We start from the raw sequence: 24,251 nt of genomic DNA on the forward strand, positions 1-24,251 counted from the left end.
TTTTAAATATTTTTATAGTTCAATTTTAAGAGCATATATATTGAAAATACTTCCTCCAATTGTTGAAAAAGTACCCCAAAATTAATTGCCCTTAAACTATGTTTGTAGTATTTTTATTAGTCGTGCCCCGTTTCTTTTTATTACGATTTTTCGTGATACCAACTTTTTTCACCAATCGTTTTTTCGTCTAGCCAATTGACTTTTTGTCCTCAAAAATAGGATAAAGGGGGAAAAAGCCCAGTGGAAAAAGCAACCAGTCTTTAAGTATACAATTTGACAAAATTGTATAAGGGCCATACATTCATGGTGTTTGGGGCAGTTCTGAGAGGTTGACCCTCTCCCATTAACCCCACCCCCACCCTCACCCCCACAACCCACCCAACTCCCCTCCCCCACATCGCCCCTCCACCTCATTCTACCCGTAACCTCACACGCTTGTTCCTACCCTCTCTCACCAGTCGTTTGAGAGCATTTCGTCCGACGTTGCTCGTGTATGTACGTTTATTGTACTACATCGCAATCCGTGGCATAGGACCTTCGCTTAAACGCACTACAAAACACAAGTGATTTTTAAATTTATGCCTCACCGAGCAGACCCTATCTTTGCCTGAGCAAAATTGCTACAAAAAATTGAGCTGCAACACTAGGAAGTTTCTCGAAAATGGTCGCCCTCGATTGGTCAGATTTTGCCTTTTGTTATTATTTTTATTTTTTGTTTTGCTGATACGAAATTTGTAGTTTTACTGATACAAAAAATAACGAAAAAGATTTCTTTTCTAGATCGTAAACAGGTTGAAGAAAATATTCCACAGTCACAAATTAACACCCTCAACGAAGACCCCTACATGACGCCAGCTCAGCTGCAACCAACAAGTCCAAAAATGGGCAAAAAAGAGAAGAGGAAAAAAGATAACTCGAGTCCCAAAGGCAGCCCTGATGCTATGACTCAAAGGCGGAAAGACGCCCCGAAACTTCCTAAAAATGTAAAAAGTGGAGCAGGATTGGTAATAGGTATGTTGAACTCCTCATATTTTATATAAGTGAGATGGTATTATCATAAGCACTCAGCCGGAGTGGATCCCGTTTCGGTCTTGGTTAGGCTCGAATCTCATTCCTTTTTGGGCATCTGAACATGCTTATTGGAGCTCGTATGCAGAATGTACCTTTTGATGTTAAGTCCATTTTTAAACAGTAAAGTAAGAACACTCTAAATTTATCTCATGTGAAGCCACACGCTTTTTTCCTCGCGTGTCACAGATGATATTCAGTGCGGGTTTTTAATTGCTCCTGAACGAAGTTCATAGCAATTATTGTAAACGTGTGTGTCTTTTTTATGCAAAATTTTTGCTTGACAATTTTGCGCTTTTCTTCTAGAACATTCTTTGACTTCTCAAGTGACTTTTTCACGCTTTCGTTCTTCATTTTTGAGTGATGTCCATTGCTCTGAAGTAAAGCTAATATAAAATCGGTTGCAGAATATGAGAGTAATGTGATCTGTAGCTCAGTGGTTAGTCGTTTTGGCGGTGGATTGGGTGCAAAAAAGTGTCGCGTCAGGGATTCGAACAACTGCAGTTGTTCGAATCCCGGACGCGACACTTTTTTGCACCCATAAAGAAAAATTGATCTAGGCTGTCGTTCAGGAGCAATTCTTCCGACATTTGTCGGTTTATGTTTTGTTCTGTTCTTAGTTCAGAAAAGTCTGAATTATGTCAAGATCATTGTACCCAGGTTGAGATGCCATCCGGAAGTGACTTCTGATCAGACTGTTCCAGACGAAAGTATCCTCTGATCAGACTAAAGTGCGCTCGAAACACCGTGTGCGCTCGAAGTGCGCTAAAAATTCTCTTTTCAGACTTTTCCAGACGAAAGTGACCTCTGATCAGACCAAAATCATATCATTGTCCAGACGATTGTTCTGATCAGACCATTACCATTCGGAAATGATCTCTGATCTTACCATTCCCAGACCGAAGTGACCTCTGATCATACACTATTGTGCGCTCGATCCAAATCCCACCCGGGCCGAGGCGTACGCCCGTATTCCACCGTTATTAAGCGAGAATAAGGGTGTAAAGCCAATTCCACTCTTAATTAGCAGGGATAAGAGTGTAAGAGTGTAATTTTGAGAAAATTACACTTTAATGTACACTCTTTACACTCTTTAGTACACCCTTATTACACTTTTAAAAATACACTATAATTACACTCTTTATTCCACTCTTTATTACACTCTTGAGCGAATTAGGTGAAGCAAATGTAGAACTTAATGAAAATCTTTTGTTAATAGCATTTCGAACCCTGTAATTTCGGTCTGGGAACACACCGTTTGAGTTGGACTTGGTCTGATCAAAGGTTACTTCCGGATGGGACCTTAACCTGGGTACTGGGCAGTGTAGAATCGCAGAGTTTAAAATCCACAATTTACTGCTGAGTTTGTCACCATATCCAATCCTGGTAGCTCGGTACTCCGAAATAAGTTAGCAAAAACAACACTTGTAACCTGTTTCACGCATTTTTCAAAAGGTCAATTGAACGGAGACTTATGAGGTGAACAAATGCTGATAATCTATCCCTTGAGCCATGATTCATAAATTATAAACGGCTAGTTATTTTTTTAATTTGCTCTCCATTAAAGTCTGCAGCAATTATTGTAAATGTGTTGGTTTTTTTTATGACTCGAAGAAGATTATTGAGATTCTACAGGTTTTTACGACTCTAAGAGGAGCATTGAGATTCTAGGTTTTAACGACTCAAAATGGAGTAATGGGACTCTACAAGTTTTCACGACTCCAAAAAGTCTTTTGAGAATCTACATGTTCTCTTTTAGCTGACGCAAGTTTATTCAGGACTTGAACTATTGATTTTTGTTTTGCAACATTGACTTCTTTTTTGAGAACGTTGACATCTGTTTTCGAATATTAAATTTTATTCGTAGCTTATTAGGACGTAGAAATTACAAATTGGTGCTAATGCTCAAGGTATAAAAGTCATCATGCGAAGTTTTCTTCCCATAACATTCTCTTCTCTGTATTCAAACTACAGACACCACGCGCCTAACCCCACACCTAACCTCACACACCTAACCCTACCTACTGACCCCCCCCCCCCACACACACCTAAATCTACCCACCAAATCCTCCCACTTACCTAATCCACCTCCCCAACGTACTACGAAAACCTCCCGCCATAAATACTACCTACGCCCTCTACACTTACCCCACTGCCCAGAACACTAAACTAAACCTGCGTCCAATTTTTAAGCAACCCCTACCTTTTCATAGGGCTGTTACAAACTTTTCGGTAATTCAATTCTTGGATATTTTTAATTTTAGGAGAAGTTATTATAGTTTTTTGTATTTCAAGACTTCGATTTGTTTCCGGTATTCTACCGGCTACTTCTTTTTAGCTAGAGGAATTTTGTTCATCAAATGAATTTGGACCTCTTGAATTCGAACATTTGTCTATGTTTTTTTTGTTGACTTCTGTTTTCCAAAATTGGATTTTAACATTAGCTCACTGATACATTGAAGGTGAGAACTGCTGGTAAAACTCAATTTAAAAATGTATTTTTAAAGATTTTTTCACCATAACTGTCTTTTCTCTCTATTCAAACAACAGACACCACCAATTTACCTTCCTAAACTATCCACTCCATTTTAGGAGAATTTAAATTAGTTTTTGTATTTCAAGACTTCGAGTTGTATCCGGTATTCTACCGGCTACTTCTTTTTAGCTAGAGGAATTTTGTTCATCAAATGAATTTGGACCTCTTTGAATTCGAACATTTGTCTATGTTTTTTTGTTGACTTCTGTTTTCCAAAATTGGATTTTAACATTAGCTCACTGATACATTGAAGGTGAGAACTGCTGGTAAAACTCAATGTAAAAATGTATATTTGAGGATTTTTTCCCCATAACTGTCTTTTCTCTCTATTCAAACAACAGACACCACAGACTTACCCTCCTAAACTATCCACTCCATTTTAGGAGAATTTAAATTAGTTTGTGTATTTCAAGACTTCGAGTTGCGTCCGGTATTCTACCGGCTACTTCTTTTTAGCTAGAGGAATTTTGTTCATCAAATGAATTTGGACCTGTTTGAATTCGAACATTTGTCTATGTTTTTTTGTTGACTTCTGTTTTCGAAAGTTGGATTTTAACATTAGCTCACTGACACATTGAAGGTGAGAACTGCTGGTAAAAATAATGTAAAAAAGTCTTTTTAAGGATTTTTTCACCATAACTGTCTTTTCTCTCTATTCAAACAACAGACACCACCAATTTACCTTCCTAAACTATCCACTCCATTTTAGGAGAATTTAAATTAGTTTTTGTATTTCAAGACTTCGAGTTGTTTCCGGTATTCTACCGGCTATTTCTTTTTAGCTAGAGGAATTTTGTTCATCAAATGAATTTGGACCTCTTTGAATTCGAACATCTGTCTCTGTTTTATTGTTGACTTCTGTTTTCGAAAATTGGATTTTAACATTAGCTCACTGATACATTGAAGTTGACAACTGCTGGTAAAACTCAAAGTAAAAATGTCTTTTTAAGGATTTTTTCCCCATAACTGTCTTTTCTCTCTATTCAAACAACAGACACCACCGGCTTACCCTCCTAAACTAACCGCTCCATTTTAGGAGAAATTATTAAAGTTTTTGCATTTCAAGACTTCGAGTTGTTTCCGGTATTCTACCGGCTATTTCTTTTTAGCTAGACGAATTTTGTTCTTTCAAAAATGGGATATTAACATTAGCTCACTGATACATTGAAGGTGAGAACTGCTGGTAAAACTTAATGTAAAAATGTCTTTTTAATAATTTTTTCAACATAACTGTCTTTTCTCTCTATTCAAACAACAGACACCACCAATTTACCCTCCTAAACTAACCACTTTTAGAAGAACTAACCTATTTTAGAAGAAGTTTTTATAGTTTTTATATTTCAAGACTTGGAGTTGCTTCCGGTATTCTACCGGCTATTTCTTTTTAGCTAGAGGAGTTTTGTTCATCAAATGAATTTGGACCTCTTTGAATTCGAACATCTGTGTCTGTTTTTTTGTTGACTTCTGTTTTCGAAAATTGGATTTTAACTTTAATTTACTGATACATTGAAGGTGACAACTGCTGGTAAAACTCAATGTAAAAATGTCTTTTTAAGGATTTTTTCCACATAACTGTCTTTTCTCTCTATTCAAACAACAGACACCACCAATTTACCCTCCTAAACTAATCAATTCATTTTAGGAGAAGTTATTATAGTTTTTGTATTTCAAGACTTCGAGTTGTTTCCGGTATTCTACCGGCTATTTCGTTTTAGCTAGAGGAATTTATTTCATCAAATGAATTTGGACCTCTTTGAATTCGAACATTTGTCTATGTTTTTTTTGTTGACTTCTGTTTTCGAAAATTGGATTTTAACATTAGCTCACTGATGCATTGAAGGTGAGAACTGCTGGTAAAACTTAATGTAAAAATGTCTTTTTAAGGATTTTTTCACCATAAGTGTCTTTTCTCTCTATTCAAACAACAGACACCACCAATTTACCCTCCTAAACTAACCACGTCATTTTAGGAGAAGTTGTTATAGTTTTTGTATTTCAAGACTTCGAGTTGCTTCCGGTATTCTACCGGCTATTTCTTTTTAGCTAGAGGAGTTTTGTTCATCAAATGAATTTGGACCTCTTTGAATTCGAACATCTGTGTCTGTTTTTTTGTTGACTTCCGTTTTCCAAAATTGGATTTTAACTTTAGCTCACTGATACATTGAAGGTCACAACGGCTGGTAAAACTCAATGTAAAAATGTCTTTTTAAGGATTTTTTCCACATAACTGTCTTTTCTCTCTATTCAAACAACAGACACCACCAATTTACCCTCCTAAACTAACGACCTCATTTTAGGAGAAGTTATTATAGTTTTTGTATCAAGACTTCGAGTTGTTTCCGGTATTCTACCGGCTATTTCGTTTTAGCTAGAGGAATTTTGTTCATCAAATGAATTTGGACGTCTTTGAATTCGAACATTTGTCTATGTTTTTTTTGTTGACTTCTGTTTTCGAAAATTGGATTTTAACATTAGCTCACTGATACATTGAAGGTGAGAACTGCTGGTAAAACTTAATGTAAAAATGACTTTTTAAGGATTTTTTCACCATAACTGTCTTTTCTCTCTATTCAAACAACAGACACCACCAATTTACCCTCCTAAACTAACCACTTCATTTTAGGAGAAGTTATTATAGTTTTTGTATCAAGACTTCGAGTTGTGTTCGGTATTCTACCGGCTATTTCGTTTTAGCTAGAGGAATTTTGTTCATCAAATGAATTAGGACCTCTTTGAATTCGAACATTTGTCTATGTTCTTTTTTGTTGACTTCTGTTTTCGAAAATTGGATTTTAACGTTAGCTCACTGATACATTGAAGGTGAGAACTGCTGGTAAAACTTAATGTAAAAATGTCTTTTAAGGATTTTTGCACCATAACTGTCTTTTCTCTCCATTCAAACAACAGACACCACCAATTTACCCTTCTAAACTAACCACTTCTTTTTAGGAGAAGTTATTATAGTTTTTGTATTTCAAGACTTCGAGTTGTTTCCGGTATTCTACCGGCTACTTCTTTTTAGCTAGAGGAATTTTGTTCATCAAATGAAATTGGACCTCTTCGAATTCGAACTTTTGTCTATGTTCTTTTTTGTTGACTTCTGTTTTCGAAAATTGGATTTTAACATTAGCTCACTGATACATTGAAGGTGAGAACTGCTGGTAAAACTTAATGTAAAAATGTCTTTTTAAGGATTTTTGCACCATAACTGTCTTTTCTCTCCATTCAAACAACAGACACCACCAATTTACCCTCCTAAACTAACCACTTCATTTTAGGAGAAGTTATTATAGTTTTTGTATTTCAAGACTTCGAGTTGTTTCCGGTATTCTACCGACTGCTTCTTTTTAGCTAGAGGAATTTTGTTCCTCAAATGAATTTGGACCTCTTTGAATTCGAACATTTGTCTATGTTTTTTTTTACTTCTGTTTTCGAAAACTGGATTTAAACATTAGCTCACTGATACATTGAAGGTGAGAACTGCTGGTAAAACTTAATGTAAAAGTGTCTTTTTAAGGATTTTTTCACCATAACAGTCTTTTCTCTCTATTCAAACAACAGACACCACCAATTTACCCTCCTAAACTAACCACTTTATTTTAGGAGAAGTTATTATAGTTTTTGTATTTCAAGACTTCGAGTTGTTTCCGGTATTCTACCGGCTATTTCTTTTTAGCTAGAGGAATTTTGTTCATCAAATGATTTTGGACCTCTTTGAATTCGAACATGTGTCTCTGTTTTTTTGTTGACTTCTGTTTTCAAAAATTGGATTTTAACATTAGCTCACTAATACATTGAAGGTGAAAACTGCAGGTAAAACTCAACGTAAAAATGTCTTTTTAAGGATTTTTTCCCTATAACTGTGTTTTCTCTCTATTCAATCAACAGACACCACCGGCTTACCCTTCTAAATTAACCACTCCAATTTAGGAGAAATTATTAAAGTTTTTGTATTTCAAGACATCGAGTTGTTTCCGGTATTCTACCGGCTATTTCTTTTTAGCTAGAGGAATTTTGTTCATCAAATGAAATTGGATCTCTTTGAATTCGAACTTTTGTCTATGTTTTTTTTTGTTGACTTCTGTTTTCGAAAATTGGAATTCAACATTAGCTCACTGATACATTGAAGGTGAGAACTGCTGGTAAAACTTAAGGTAAAAATGTCTTTTTAAGGATTTTTTCACCATAACTGTCTTTTCTCTCTATTCAAACAACAGACACCACCAATTTACTCTCCTAAACTAACCACTTCATTTTAGGAGAAGTTATTATAGTTTTTGTATTTCAAGACTTCGAGTTGTTTCTGGTATTCTACCGGCTGCTTCTTTTTAGCTAGAGGAATATTGTTCCTCAAATGAATTGGGACCTCTTTGAATTCGAACATTTGTCTATGTTTTTTTTTACTTCTGTTTTCGAAAACTGGATTTAAACATTAGCTCACTGATACATTGAAGGTGAGAACTGCTGGTAAAACTTAATGTAAAAATGTCTTTTTCAGGATTTTTTTACCATAACTGTCTTTTCTCTCTATTCAAACAACAGACACCACCAATTTACTCTCCTAAACTAACCACTTCATTTTAGGAGAAGTTATTATAGTTTTTGTATTTCAAGACATCGAGTTGTTTCCGGTATTCTACCGGCTATTTCTTTTTAGCTAGAGGAATTTTGTTCATCAAATGAAATTGGATCTCTTTGAATTCGAACTTTTGTCTATGTTTTTTTTTGTTGACTTCTGTTTTCGAAAATTGGAATTCAACATTAGCTCACTGATACATTGAAGGTGAGAACTGCTGGTAAAACTTAAGGTAAAAATGTCTTTTTAAGGATTTTTTCACCATAACTGTCTTTTCTCTCTATTCAAACAACAGACACCACCAATTTACTCTCCTAAACTAACCACTTCATTTTAGGAGAAGTTATTATAGTTTTTGTATTTCAAGACATCGAGTTGTTTCCGGTATTCTACCGGCTATTTCTTTTTAGCTAGAGGAATTTTGTTCATCAAATGAAATTGGATCTCTTTGAATTCGAACTTTTGTCTATGTTTTTTTTTGTTGACTTCTGTTTTCGAAAATTGGAATTCAACATTAGCTCACTGATACATTGAAGGTGAGAACTGCTGGTAAAACTTAATGTAAAAGTGTCTTTTTAAGGATTTTTTCACCATAACAGTCTTTTCTCTCTATTCAAACAACAGACACCACCAATTTACCCTCCTAAACTAACCACTTTATTTTAGGAGAAGTTATTATAGTTTTTGTATTTCAAGACTTCGAGTTGTTTCCGGTATTCTACCGGCTATTTCTTTTTAGCTAGAGGAATTTTGTTCATCAAATGATTTTGGACCTCTTTGAATTCGAACATGTGTCTCTGTTTTTTTGTTGACTTCTGTTTTCAAAAATTGGATTTTAACATTAGCTCACTAATACATTGAAGGTGAAAACTGCAGGTAAAACTCAACGTAAAAATGTCTTTTTAAGGATTTTTTCCCTATAACTGTGTTTTCTCTCTATTCAATCAACAGACACCACCGGCTTACCCTTCTAAATTAACCACTCCAATTTAGGAGAAATTATTAAAGTTTTTGTATTTCAAGACATCGAGTTGTTTCCGGTATTCTACCGGCTATTTCTTTTTAGCTAGAGGAATTTTGTTCATCAAATGAAATTGGATCTCTTTGAATTCGAACTTTTGTCTATGTTTTTTTTGTTGACTTCTGTTTTCGAAAATTGGAATTCAACATTAGCTCACTGATACATTGAAGGTGAGAACTGCTGGTAAAACTTAAGGTAAAAATGTCTTTTTAAGGATTTTTTCACCATAACTGTCTTTTCTCTCTATTCAAACAACAGACACCACCAATTTACTCTCCTAAACTAACCACTTCATTTTAGGAGAAGTTATTATAGTTTTTGTATTTCAAGACTTCGAGTTGTTTCTGGTATTCTACCGGCTGCTTCTTTTTAGCTAGAGGAATATTGTTCCTCAAATGAATTTGGACCTCTTTGAATTCGAACATTTGTCTATGTTTTTTTTTACTTCTGTTTTCGAAAACAGGATTTAAACATTAGCTCACTGATACATTGAAGGTGAGAACTGCTGGTAAAACTTAATGTAAAAATGTCTTTTTCAGGATTTTTTTACCATAACTGTCTTTTCTCTCTATTCAAACAACAGACACCACCAATTTACCCTCCTAAACTAACCACTTTATTTTAGGAGAAGTTATTATAGTTTTTGTATTTCAAGACTTTGAGTTGTTTCCGGTATTCTACCGGCTATTTCTTTTTAGCTAGAGGAATTTTGTTCATCAAATGATTTTGGACCTCTTTGAATTCGAACATGTGTCTCTGTTTTTTTTGTTGACTTCTGTTTTCGAAAATTGGATTTTAACATTAGCTCACTAATACATTGAAGGTGAAAACTGCAGCTAAAACTCAATGTAAAAATCTCTTTTTAAGGATTTTTTCCCCATAACTGTCGTTTTTCTCTATTCAAACAACAGACACCACCGACTTACCCTTCTAAACTAACCACTCCATTTTAGGAGAAATTATTAAAGTTTTTGTATTTCAAGACATCGAATTGTTTCCGGTAATCTACCGACTATTTCTTTTTAGCTAGAGGAATTTTGTTCATCAAATGAATTTGGACCTCTTTGAATTCGAACATTTGTCTCTGTTTTTTGCTGACTTCTGCTTTCGAATAATGGATTTTAACATTAGCTCACTGATACATTGAAGGTGAGAACTGCTGGTAAAACTCAATGTAAAAATGTCTTATCAAGGATTTTTCCCCATAACTGTCTTTTTTCTTTATTCAAACAACAGACACCACCGAATTACCCTCCTAAACTAACCTTTTTCCATTTTAGGAGAAGTTATTATAGTTACTGTATTTCAAGACTTCGAGTTATTTCCGTTATTCTACCGGCTATTTCCTTTTAGCTAGAGGAATATTGTTCCTCAAATGAATTTGGACCTCTTTGAATTCGAACATTTGTCTCTGTTTTTTTTGTTGACTTCTGTTTTCGAAAATTGGATTTTAACATTAGCTCACTGATACATTCAAGGTGACAACTGCTGGTAAAACTTAATGTAAAAATGTCTTTTTAAGGATTTTTTCACCATAACAGTCTTTTCTCTCTATTCAAACAACAGACACCATCAATTTACCCTCCTAAACTAACCACTTTATTTTAGGAGAAGTTATTATAGTTTTTGTATTTCAAGACTTCGAGTTGTTTCTGGTATTCTACCGACCATTTCTTTTTAGCTAGAGGAATTTTGTTCATCAAATGAATTTGGACCTCTTTGAATTCGAACATTTGTCTCTGTTTTTTGCTGACTTCTGCTTTCGAATAATGGATTTTAACATTGGCTCACTGATACATTCAAGGTGACAACTGCTGGTAAAACTTAATGTAAAAATGTCTTTTTAAGGATTTTTTCACCATAACAGTCTTTTCTCTCTATTCAAACAACAGACACCACCAATTTACCCTCCTAAACTAACCACTTTATTTTAGGAGAAGTTATTATAGTTTTTGTATTTCAAGACTTCGAGTTGTTTCTGGTATTCTACCGGCTGCTTCTTTTTAGCTAGAGGAATATTGTTCCTCAAATGAATTTGGACCTCTTTGAATTCGAACATTTGTCTATGTTTTTTTTACTTCTGTTTTCGAAAACTGGATTTAAACATTAGCTCACTGATACATTGAAGGTGAGAACTGCTGGTAAAACTTAATGTAAAAATGTCTTTTTACGGATTTTTTTACCATAACTGTCTTTTCTCTCTATTCAAACAACAGACACCACCAATTTACCCTCCTAAACTAACCACTTTATTTTAGGAGAAGTTATTATAGTTTTTGTATTTCAAGACTTCGAGTTGTTTCCGGTATTCTATCGGCTATTTCTTTTTAGCTAGAGGAATTTTGTTCATCAAATGATTTTGGACCTCTTTGAATTCGAACATGTGTCTCTGTTTTTATTGTTGACTTCTGTTTTCGAAAATTGGATTTTAACATTAGCTCACTAATACATTGAAGGTGAAAACTGCAGCTAAAACTCAATGTAAAAATGTCTTTTTAAGGATTTTTTCACTATAACTGTGTTTTCTCTCTATTCAAACAACAGACACCACCGACTTACCCTTCTAAACTAACCACTCCATTTTAGGAGAAATTATTAAAGTTTTTGTATTTCAAGACATCGAATTGTTTCCGGTATTCTACCGACTATTTCTTTTTAGCTAGAGGAATTTTGTTCATCAAATGAATTTGGACCATTTTGAATTCGAACATTTGTCTCTGTTTTTTGCTGACTTCTGCTTTCGAATAATGGATTTTAACATTAGCTCACTGATACATTGAAGGTGAGAACTGCTGGTAAAACTCAATGTAAAAATGTCTTATCAAGGATTTTTCCCCATAACTGTCTTTTTTCTTTATTCAAACAACAGACACCACTGAATTACCCTCCTGAATTAACCTTTTTCCATTTTAGGAGAAGTTATTATAGTTACTGTATTTCAAGACTTCGAGTTGTTTCCGTTATTCTACCGGCTATTTCTTTTTAGCTAGAGGAATTTTGTTCATCAAATGAGATTGGACCTCTTTGAATTCGAACATTTGTCTATGTTTTTTTTGTTGACTTCTGTTTTTGCAAATTGGATTTTAACCTTAGCTCATTGATACATTCAAGGTGACAACTGCTGGTAAAACTCAATGTAAAAATCTCGTTTTAAGGATTTTTTCCCCATAACTGTCGTTTTTCTCTATTCAAACAACAGACACCACCGACTTATCCTCCTAAACAAACCACTCCATTTTAGGAGAAATTATTGAAGTTTTTGTTTTTCAAGACTTCGAGTTGTTTCCGGTATTCTACCGGCTATTTCTTTTTAGCTAGAGGAATTTTGTTTATCAAATGAATTTGGACCTCTTTGAATTCGAACATTTGTCTCTGTTTTTTTGCTGACTTCTGTTTTGGAATAATGGATTTTAACATTAGCTCACTGGTACATTGAAGGTGAGAACTGCTGGTAAAACTCAATGTAAAAATGTCTTATCAAGGATTTTTCCCCATAACTGTCTTTTTTCTTTATTCAAACAACAGACACCACCGAATTACCCTCCTAAACTAACCCTTTTTCATTTTAGAAGCTATTATTGTTACTGTATTTCAAGACTTCGAGTTGTTTCCGTTATTCTACCGGCTATTTTGTTTTAGCTAGAGGAATTTTGTTTATCAAATGAGTTTGGGCCTCTTTGAATTCGAATATTTGTCTATGTTTTTTTTTGTTGACTTCTGTTTTCGCAAATTGGATTTTAACCTTAGCTCATTGATACATTGAAGGTGACAACTGCTGGTAAAACTCAATGTAAAAATCTCTTTTTAAGGCTTTTTTCCCCATAAATGTCGTTTTTCTCTATTCAAACAACAGATACCACCGACTTACCCTCCTAAACAAACCACTCCATTTTAGGAGAAATTATTGAAGTTTTTGTATTTCAAGACTTCGCGTTGTTTCCGGTATTCTACCGGCTATTTCTTTTTAGCTAGAGGAATTTTGTTCATCAAATGATTTTGGACCTCTTTGAATTCGAACATGTGTCTCTGTTTTGTTTTGTTGACTTCTGTTTTCGAAAATTGAATTTTAACATTAGCTCACTGATACATTGAAGGTGAAAACTGCAGGTAAAACTCAATTTTAAAAATGTCTTTTTAAGGATTTTTTCCCTATAACTGTGTTTTCTCTCTATTCAAACAACAGACACCACCGACTTACCCTCCTAAACAAACCACTCCATTTTAGGAGAAATTATTGAAGTTTTATTTTTTCAAGACTTCGAGTTGCTTCCGGTATTCTAACGGCTATTTCTTTTTAGCTAGAGGAATTTTGTTTATCAAATGAATTTGGACCTCCTTGAATTCGAACATTTGTCTCTGTTTTTTTGCTGACTTCTGTTTTCGAATAATGGATTTTAACATTAGCTCACTGGTACATTGAAGGTGAGAACTGCTGGTAAAACTCAATGTAAAAATGTCTGATCAAGGATTTTTCCCCATACCTGTCTTTTTTCTTTATTCAAACAACAGACACCACCGAATTACCCTCCTAAACTAACCCTTTTTCATTTTAGGAGAAGCTATTATAGTTACCGTATTTCAAGACTTCGAGTTGTTTCCGGTATTCTACCGGCTATTTTGTTTTAGCTAGAGGAATTTTGTTCATCAAATGAGTTTGGGCCTCTTTGAATTCGAATATTTGTCTATGTTTTTTTTGTTGAATTCTGTTTTCGCAAATTGGATTTTAACCTTAGCTCACTGATACATTGAAGGTGAAAACTGCTGGTAAAACTCAATGTAAAAATCACTTTTTAAGGATTTTTTCCCCATAACTGTCGTTTTTCTCTATTCAAACAACAGACACCACCGACTTACCCTCCTAAACAAACCACTCCATTTTAGGAAAAATTATTGAAGTTTTTGTATTTCAAGACTTCGAGTTGCTTCCGGTATTCTACCGGCTATTTCTTTTTAGCTAGAGGAATTTTGTTTATCAAATGAATTTGGACCTCTTTGAATTCGAACATTTGTCTCTGTTTTTTTGCTGACTTCTGTTTTCGAATAATGGATTTTAACATTAGCTCACTGGTACATTGAAGGTGAGAACTGCTGGTAAAACTCAATGTAAAAATGTCTTATCAAGGATTTTTCCCCATAACTGTCTTTTTTCTTTATTCAAACAACAGACACCACCGAATTACCCTCCTAAACTAACCCTTTTTCATTTTAGGAGAAGCTATTATAGTTACTGTATTTCAAGACTTCGAGTTGTTTCCGGTATTCTACCGGCTATTTTGTTTTAGCTAGAGGAATTTTGTTCATCAAATGAGTTTGGGCCTCTTTGAATTCGAATATTGGTCTATGTTTTTTTGTTGACTTCTGTTTTCGCAAATTGGATTTTAACCTTAGCTCACTGATACATTGAAGGTGACAACTGCTGGTAAAACTCAATGTAAAAATCTCTTTTTAAGGATTTTTTCCCCATAACTGTCGTTTTTCTCTATTCAAACAACAGATACCACCGACTTACCCTCCTAAACAAACCACTCCATTTAAGGAGAAATTATTGAAGTTTTTGTATTTCAAGACTTCGAGTTGCTTCCGGTATTCTACCGGCTATTTCTTTTTAGCTAGAGGAATTTTGTTTATCAAATGAATTTGGACCTCATTGAATTCGAACAGTTGTCTCTGTTTTTTTGCTGACTTCTGTTTTCGAATAATGGATTTTAACATTAGCTCACTGATAAATTGAAGGTGAGAACTGCTGGTAAAACTCAATGTAAAAATGTCTTATCAAGGATTTTTCCCCATAACTGTCTTTTTTCTTTATTCAAACAACAGACACCACCGAATTACCCTCCTAAACTAACCCTTTTTCATTTTAGGAGAAGCTATTATAGTTACTGTATTTCAAGACTTCGAGTTTTTTCCGGTATTCTACCGGCTATTTCTTTTTAGCTAGAGGATTTTTGTTCATCAAATGAATTTGGACCTCTTTGAATTCGAACAGTTGTCTCTGTTTTTTTGCTGACTTCTGTTTTCGAATAATGGATTTTAACATTAGCTCACTGATAAATTGAAGGTGAGAACTGCTGGTAAAACTCAATGTAAAAATGTCTTATCAAGGATTTTTCCCCATAACTGTCTTTTTTCTTTATTCAAACAACAGACACCACCGAATTACCCTCCTAAACTAACCCTTTTTCATTTTAGGAGAAGCTATTATAGTTACTGTATTTCAAGACTTCGAGTTGCTTCCGGTATTCTACCGGCTATTTCTTTTTAGCTAGAGGAATTTTGTTTATCAAATGAATTTGGACCTCATTGAATTCGAACAGTTGTCTCTGTTTTTTTGCTGACTTCTGTTTTCGAATAATGGATTTTAACATTAGCTCACTGATAAATTGAAGGTGAGAACTGCTGGTAAAACTCAATGTAAAAATGTCTTTACATGGATTTTTTCCCCATAAATGTCCTTTTTCTTTATTCAAACAACAGACAGCACCGACTTACCCTCCTAAACTAACCACTCCATTTTAGGAGAAGTTATTATAGTTTTTGTATTTCAAGACTTCGAGTTGTTTCCAGTATTCTACCGGCTATTTCTTTTTATCTAGAGGATTTATGTTCATCAAATGAGTTTGGACCTCTTTGAATTCGAACATTTGTCTCTGTTTTTTTTGTTGACCTTTATTTTCGAAAATTGGATTTTGACATTAGATCACTGATACATTGAAGGTGAGAACTGCTGGTAAAACTCAATGTAAAAATGTCTTTACAAGGATTTTTTCCCCATAAATGTCCTTTTTCTTTATTCAAACAACAGACAGCACCGACTTACCCTCCTAAACTAACCACTCCATTTTAGGAGAAGTTATTATAGTTTTTGTATTTCAAGACTTCGAGTTGATTCCGGTATTCTACCGGCTATTTCTTTTTATCTAGAGGATTTTTGTTCATCAAATGAGTTTGGACCTCTTTGAATTCGAACATTTGTCTCTGTTTTTTTTGTTGACCTTTGTTTTCGAAAATTGGATTTTAACATTAGATCACTGATACATTGAAGGTGAGAACTGCTGGTAAAACTCAATGTAAAAATGTCTTTACAAGGATTTTTTCCCCATAAATGTCCCTTTTCTTTATTCAAACAACAGACAGCACCGACTTACCCTCCTAAACTAACCACTCCATTTTAGGAGAAGTTATTATAGTTTTTGTATTTCAAGACTTCGAGTTGTTTCCGGTATTTTACCGGCTATTTCTTTTTATCTAGAGGATTTTTGTTCATCAAATGAGTTTGGACCTCTTTAAATTCGAACATTTGTCTCTGTTTTTTTTGTTTACCTTTGTTTTCGAAAACTGGATCTTAACATTAACTCACTGATACATTGAAGGTGAGAACTGCTGGTAAAACTCAATGTAAAAAAATTTTTTCAAGGATTTTTTCCCCATAAATGTCTTTTCTCTTTATTCAAACAGCAGACAGCACCAACTTACCCTCCTAAACTAACCACTCCATTTTAGGAGAAGTTATTGTAGTTTTTGTATTTCAAGACTTCGAGTTGTTTCCGGTATTCTACCGGCTATTTCTTTTTATCTAGAGGATTTTTGTTCATCAAATGAGTTTGGACCTCTTTGAATTGGAACATTTGTCTCTGTTTTTTTTGTTTACCTTTGTTTTCGAAAACTGGATTTTAACATTAACTCACTGATACATTGAAGGTGAGAACTGCTGGTAAAACTCAATGTAAAAAAATTTTTTCATGGATTTTTTCCCCATAAATGTCTTTTCTCTTTATTCAAACAACAGACAGCACCAACTTACCCTCCTAAACTAACCACTCCATTTTAGGAGAAGTTATTGTAGTTTTTGTATTTCAAGACTTCGAGTTGTTTCCGGTATTCTACCGGCTATTTCTTTTTATCCAGAGGATTTTTGTTCATCAAATGAATTTGGACCTCTTTGAATTCGAACATTTGTCTCTGTTTTTTTTGTTGACTTCTGTTTTCGAATATTGGATTTTAACATTAGCTCACTGATACATTGAATGTGAGAACTGCTGGTAAAACTCAATGTAAAAATATCTTTACAAGGATTTTTTCCCCATAAATGTCCTTTCTCTTTATTCAAACAACAGACAGCACCGACTTAACCGCCTAAACTAACCACTCCATTTTAGGAGAAGTTATTATAGTTTTTGTATTTCAAGACTTCCAGTTGTTTCCGGTTTTCTACCGGCTATTTCTTTTTCTCTAGAGGAATGTTGTTCATCAAATGAATTTGGACCTCTTTGAATTCGAACATTTGTCTCTGTTTTTTTTGTTGACTTCTGTTTTCAAAAATTGAATTTTAACATTAGCTCAATGATACATTGAAGGTGAGAACTGCTGGTAAAACTCAATGTAAAAATGTCTTTTCAAGGATTTTTTCTCCATAACTGTCTTTTCTCTTTATTCAAACAACAGAAACCACCGACATACCCTCCTAAACTAACCCCTCCATTTGAGGAGAAGTTATTATAGTTTTTGTAATTCAAGATTTCGAGTTGTTTCCGGTCTTCTACCTGCTATTTCTTTTTAGCTAGAGGAATTTTGTTCAACAAATGAATTTGGACCTCTTTGAATTCGAACATTTGTCTCTGTTTTTTTTGTTGACTTCTGTTTTCGAAAATTGGATTTTAACATTAGCTCACTGATACATTGAAGGTGAGAACTGCTGGTAAAACTCAATGTAAAAATGTCTTTTTACGGATTTTCCCCCATAACTGATTTTTTCTCTCTATTCAAACAACAGACACCACCGACTTACCCTCCTAAACTAACCACTCCACCACCTACCCCTACACGCCCAAAGCTTACCCAACTTCTTCCCCTCACACCTACACCCCGCCTACCCATACCACTGAACAAAAACGGTGTCCCCATTTTTCTAAATCCATGCCTACAGTTTTATTAGGCTGTTACTTTTTTCGTTTTTCCTTGAAATACTTTATTTCAGGTAAGGATGGTTTGGTTATTAATTAGATTGACTCCTCCAGTCGTTTTTGGTATTCCACTTATTATGTTTTTTAGGAACTAATTGAGGAACTCATGGTAATATTCAATATGGAAAGATTACTTTGAGAATTTTTGATCCCAAACAAGTCTTTTCAAGATATCTAACTTACCCCCACCCCCTCAATTAGCTCTATTTTTTACATACTTCTGAAATAGGTAGGGTTAGATAAGATTTTTTATTGCAGGACTCTTCAAGTTGTTTCTGGTATTCTACCCGCTATGTTTTACGCAAAACGTTCACTTGACCGATTTGCCTTTTCGAGTGATTTTCTCTTTTTGCGTGATCTAATTTTCTCTTTCCTTTACAAGAGTCAGCTGATTATTTCTATTTTCGGCAGTTAACTGCTACAAGTCAAATGAAAAATGCGCCAAAAATTGGTGTCATTGCTTCAGTTTAGTTTTTATATTAGTGGTTATAGTGGTATGTAATAGCCTGCAATGACGTCATTTGAGGCCTCCTAAGTGAATTTATTTGAAATCTTAGATCCTAGTCCTCATCAAAATGCATAACTAATTTTAAAGTGAGGATTTCAAATCTAATATATCTCAAGCACTATAATAAAAATAACTGAACTCATAGTAACCATAATACTGATAAAAACAAATAATTTTCGGCATTCTAGAGAAATGCATCATGAAGTTCGGAGCTATTTTGTGCAATAGCTTAGTTGAGATGATGCTTGGATTCTCTTAATTTTCCATTACGGAAATGAGCTATAATTTCTTATCAGTTGTTTGTGAATGGATTTTGATCGGTGATTCAAATTTCTCCAGAGAGGGGCGTGAAAAGAAAAACAATATCATACTGCGTTATGAATTGTTTTTTACAAAACGTTTGAAGAAGTTAAGAGAAATTAGTTTCAGGAAACGTTCGCTTTTTTGATAGCAATGTTAAGTTAAGGATGCTCAACAAATTGGCGTCGTGAATTTTCATCAGTATGAATGTTCTCTTTATGCAATTTCAACAGTCGCTTGAAAGCCATAAATTTATACAGATAAGATGTGATTACATATTTTGAACAGTGAGCTCAAACAAGAAATTGGTGAACTGATAAAAACACACCCGTCATCAGATAAATTAAGAATTTAAAAACCACATTGCTTAAAATGTATTCATTGAACTTAATTGAATACAGATTTTCATTTTTGCAAAAAACAACGTTCAAGAAAGTTTATTTTTTATCTTGACTTTAACCACGCGCTCAAGAGTTCCCATTCACAAGTCTAAAAAACTTGAAAATAGATATGCTTGCAAATTTCGCCATCTTTCTATGCTGCTTTGCAGTTATTCAGGCTGAGATGTTTGATAGACGGTATGCGCAGAGCGTGCTTAGCAAAAGATACTGTAGGAGGAAAATGCGAGGACTACAATGATTGCAAAGCACATGAATACTGCGACTACGATCTTAAACAGTGCTATGGGTACGCGTTTTGCAAAAGAGGTACTACTTTCTGCTTCATCGATTTTGATTGCCCACTTGGACAGCTGTGTGATACTGATAAAAATGAATGTTATCAACCGAACTAGAGAAAGACAGAAGAAATTAGGAAAGCTGGACGCATGAAAAGGAAGCGAACTACTGAAAACTTAAAACTGTGTGAAATGCATAGGACTTTGTATAATCAGCTCCTATCAATTTATTTATTGTAAATATTGTACAAAAAATAATTTCACTGTAATGTTATATTTTTCTGTCAAGAATATACCCGGGTCGGGAAAAATCGGAAAAATATGAAAGATAAGCGGTGAAAAGTTTTTTTTCACCGTACTTTCGTAAAATTTGTACTTACGTAATTTCAACTCTAGAGTAAGCGGTGAACATACAAAACTTCACCACATCTCACAGGTTTCTAGAAATTACCTGTCTTATACGGATTCGAACCCTCACCTCCTGCATGTCTGCCACTTCTTCATACACGACGCCAACTTTCCCAAAATTCGCGCATATTGGTTTTGAAATTAAATCAAATTCACTCAACTTTCTGTTAAACATTTGCGTTGATTTTTTGTAAAATTAGTGGTTAAATTACAAAATATAAGCGATGAAATGTGGTGATTTTTTGTAAGTTCACCGCTAACTCTAGTGGTGACAATACATAAATTCACCGCTTAAAATTTTCAAAACAATTTTAATGATTATTTGTGGGTAATTTTTTTGTGAGTCTTTTAAAAAAGGTATCTTAACGTCGTTGGATAAAAACCTAGAAAATAAGCAGTGAATTTATGGTCTTTCAACGCATTCACTGCTGATCTCGCACAATTTTAAGACTTTTTTCTATGCTGTGAATTTAGGTAATTTCACTATTAAGTTAAGCGGTGAATTTATGTAATACCGCACATTTACCGCTTATATTACATAAATGGGGCACTTTTTTCAGAGCGGTAAATTTATGTAATTTCACTGCTACCGGGCGATAAAGTTTTTTTGCAGTATTTACCGCCTGATTTATGCAATTTCACCGCATTCACCGCTTGTATTCCAAAATTTTCCACATTCACAGCTTTTGTCACATAATTTTGCGTTGAATGGTTGTAAAACCTCGACCCTGGTTATAATGTAAATTAAAAATTGCGAAAGCCATAACCAAGTTATCTTTGGCTTCACGAGCTGTACACTACGGAACTTTTTTGAGCGCACACAGGGGGCCTGGTGCGTTCGAACATACATGGGCGAGGATTTTTTAAACGAGCAACATAAATGCACCATTATTTACCGTCGAGCCAAAGACTGCCCCATATTTGTAACTACTCTCCCAGACCCAACATCAACTCTTAATCAGTACTGATTCATAGAAATTGGAAATCTTGGATCAGTACTGTATCAGAGCTCTGATCATGTTACATTTTTGACTTGGCACGTCCTAAATCAAGTCTTAAGTCTTGGCAAGTCTTGTGTCAAGTATTGGTCAAGACTTGACATGTCTTGTGCAAGTCTTGGCCAAGATTTGACAAGACTTGGGAAAAATATTGAGCAGTTTTTAATGTTGGTTTACTTTCTTTTGGTAACGAAAGAAGAAGGCCGCCACATACATTGGCCTGTCTAAAAAACTCTCCAAAGTAAAAAAACGCATGACAACCGGGGACTTTCACAAAAATTCATTTAAGAGAAGATGAAAAATTATGATTTCTCCCAAAAACAGCGGTCATGGCTAGTTTATTATGGCCATTGAAAAATGCTTGGTCAGATTAGTAATTTTCTCGTAAACACTTTTACCAAAACGTGACTCAAGACTTGCCAAGTCTTGGCCAAGACTTGATCTAGGCTTGAAATGTTTTCACAAGTCTTAAGACTTGGGATGGGACGTGATCAGAACTGATTTTTTAATTTAAGATGTGCACTTCACTCTAGACGTACCAATCAAGACTTGAAATTCATTCCGAGCTGCAATATTGACAATTCACGTCCCACTTCAATCACGAGATACCTTCTGCCCCACGGACGAGCGCAGAACTTCGTCATATGCGAGCTAAATCTGCACCATACATTTTTAATTGCTCTCAAGCGAAGTTTGTAGCAATTATATTAGTATTGTAGGTCCTGTTTTCTGCGATTTTTCGCTTGACCGTTTTTGGTCTGACGCTTTCAACTTTTCGTCCTCAAAAACGGGATAAACAGGTAGCGCCGAGCGGGCATTAAGTGCTCTTAGAGCTTTTCAGCTCTGTTTCAGCTCAAACTGTTTTGGAGACTCATATTTATACTTAGGTTGTGAAAGGCGGTTCTTAGAGGTTAAAGACACCCCCACTGTGGACCCCCTTGTTTCCCCCACCCCCACCGAGCTGTTGCCCCCACCCCAGTGTTGCCCCCACAAACACCCCCCTCTCGTGGCTAGCTACTGACAAACAACGGCTTGCTAAAAACGTAAATTTATACTATTTTGCAATTTTTTTCAAGCATTCACTGCTACCGGGTGATAAAGTTTTATTGCAGTATTTACCGCCTGATTTGTGCAATTTCACCGCATTCACCGCTTGTATTCCAAAATTTTCCACATTCACAGCTTTTGTTACATAATTTTGCGTTGAATGGTTGTAAAACCTCGACCCTGGTTAAAATGTAAAATAAAAATTGCGAAAGCCATAACCAAGCTATCTTTGGCTTCACGAGCTGTACACTACGGAACTTTTTTGAGCGCACACAGGGGGCCTGGTGCATTCGAACATACATGGGCGAGGATTTTTTAAACGAGCAACATAAATGCACCATTATTTACCGTCGAGCCAAAGACTGCCCCATATTTGTAACTACTCTCCCAGACCCAACATCAATTCTTAATCAGTACTGATTCATTGAAATTGGAAATCTTGGATCAGTACTGTATCAGAGTTCTGATCATGTTACATTTTTGACTTGGCACGTCCTAAATCAAGTCTTAAGTCTTTGCAAGTCTTGTGTCAAGTATTGGTCAAGACTTGACATGTCTTGTGCAAGTCTTGGCCAAGATTTGACAAGTCTTGGGAAAAATATTGAGCAGTTTTTAATGTTGGTTTACTTTCTTTTGGTAACGAAAGAAGAAGGCCGCCACATACATTGGCCTGTCTAAAAAACTCTCCAAAGTAAAAAAAGCGTGACAACACGGGGACTTTCACAAAAGTTCATTTAAGAGAAGATGAAAGATTCTGATTTCGCCCAAAAATAGCAGTCATGGCTAGTTTATTATGGCCAATGAAAAATAATTTGGTTTCGGGGACAATTAAAGTTGGTATGTGCTCAAATCAAAAAATGCTTGGTCAGATTAGTAATTTTCTCTTAAACACTTTTACCAAAACGTGACTCAAGACTTGCCAAGTCTTGGCCAAGACTTGATCTAGGCTTGACATGTTTTCACAAGTCTTAAGACTTGGGATGGGACGTGATCAGAACTGATTTTTTAATTGAAGATGTGCACTTCACTCTAGACGTACCAATCAAGACTTGAAATTCATTCCGAGCTGCAATATTGACAATTCACGTCCCACTTCAATCACGAGATACCTTCTGCCCCACGGACGAGCGCAGAACTTCGTCATATGCGAGCTAAATCTGCACCATACATTTTTAATTGCTCTCAAGCAAAGTTTGTAGCAATTATATTAGTCCCGTAGGTCCTGTTTTCTGCGATTTTTCGCTTGACTGATTTTGGTCTGACGCTTTCGACTTGTCGTCCTCAAAAACGGGATAAACAGGTAGCGCCGAGCGGGCATTAAGTGCTCTTAGAGCCTTTCAGCTCTGTTTCAGCTCAAACTGTTTTGGAGACTCATACTTATACTTAGGGTGTGAAAGGCGGTTCTTAGAGGTTAAAGACACCCCCACTGTGGACCCCCTTGTTGCCCCCAACCCCCACCGAGCTGTTGCCCCCCACCCCAGTGTTGCCCCCCCCCCCCAATCACCCCCCTCTCGTGGCTAGCTACTGACAAACAACCGCTTGCTAAAAACGTAAATTTATACTATTTTGCAATTTTTTTTAAGCTTTTTGAAAATTTTTGACATTTTTTGATTTCTATCAGCCCTTAGGTGTCAAGGAACCTCCTTTATGTTTTAAAAATAGGTTCTAGCAATTTTTTTAAAACTTGCAATTTGATGTTTTTTGAAATTTTTTGTCATTTTTTAAGTTTCTCTAGCCTGAAGGGCCACGGAACTTCCTCTTGGGTTTGATAATAGGTTAGTGCAAAGTTTATATATGTAATGGAATGTTCTTCAAGATTTTAATGTCACAAATTTAAGCAATTTTTAAAAATATTTGCAATTTTTTTTATGTTTTTGAATTTTTCCGGCCACAGAGGCCCTGGGTTGGTCAGATTAGTAATTTTCTCTTAAACAATTTTACCAAAACGTGACTCAAGACTTGTCAAGTTCTGATCAAGACTTGCCTCAAGACTGGCCAAGTCTTGGCCAAGACTTGATCTAGGCTTGACAAGCCTTGAGCAAGACTTGACATGTTTTCACAAGTTTTAAGAATTGGGATAGGACGTGATCAGAATCAGTTTGATAATAAGCTGCTGCATAGTTTCTAGAGTTAATGGGATTGTGATCAAT

General features: G+C 35.1%; 2 protein-coding genes across 3 annotated transcripts in view; both read left to right on the forward strand.

Annotated features, from left to right (window-relative positions):
* LOC142339107 (uncharacterized) overlaps nt 1–24,251 on the forward strand; it is a 382,233-nt gene that overhangs the window by 179,393 nt on the left and 178,589 nt on the right. The window lies entirely within an intron of this gene.
* The window catches only part of LOC142339701 (uncharacterized), a 190,353-nt gene that overhangs the window by 68,507 nt on the left and 97,595 nt on the right, over nt 1–24,251 (forward strand). Inside the window, exon 11 of the mRNA XM_075389921.1 lies at nt 781–1,011. Coding sequence (XP_075246036.1) covers nt 781–1,011 — 231 coding nt within the window. The remainder of the gene's footprint in view (nt 1–780; nt 1,012–24,251) is intronic.

This window comes from Convolutriloba macropyga, chromosome 5 (assembly GCF_964194025.1).
Source record: "Convolutriloba macropyga chromosome 5, txConMacr16.3, whole genome shotgun sequence".
Classification (NCBI taxonomy): Eukaryota; Metazoa; Xenacoelomorpha; order Acoela; family Convolutidae; genus Convolutriloba; species Convolutriloba macropyga.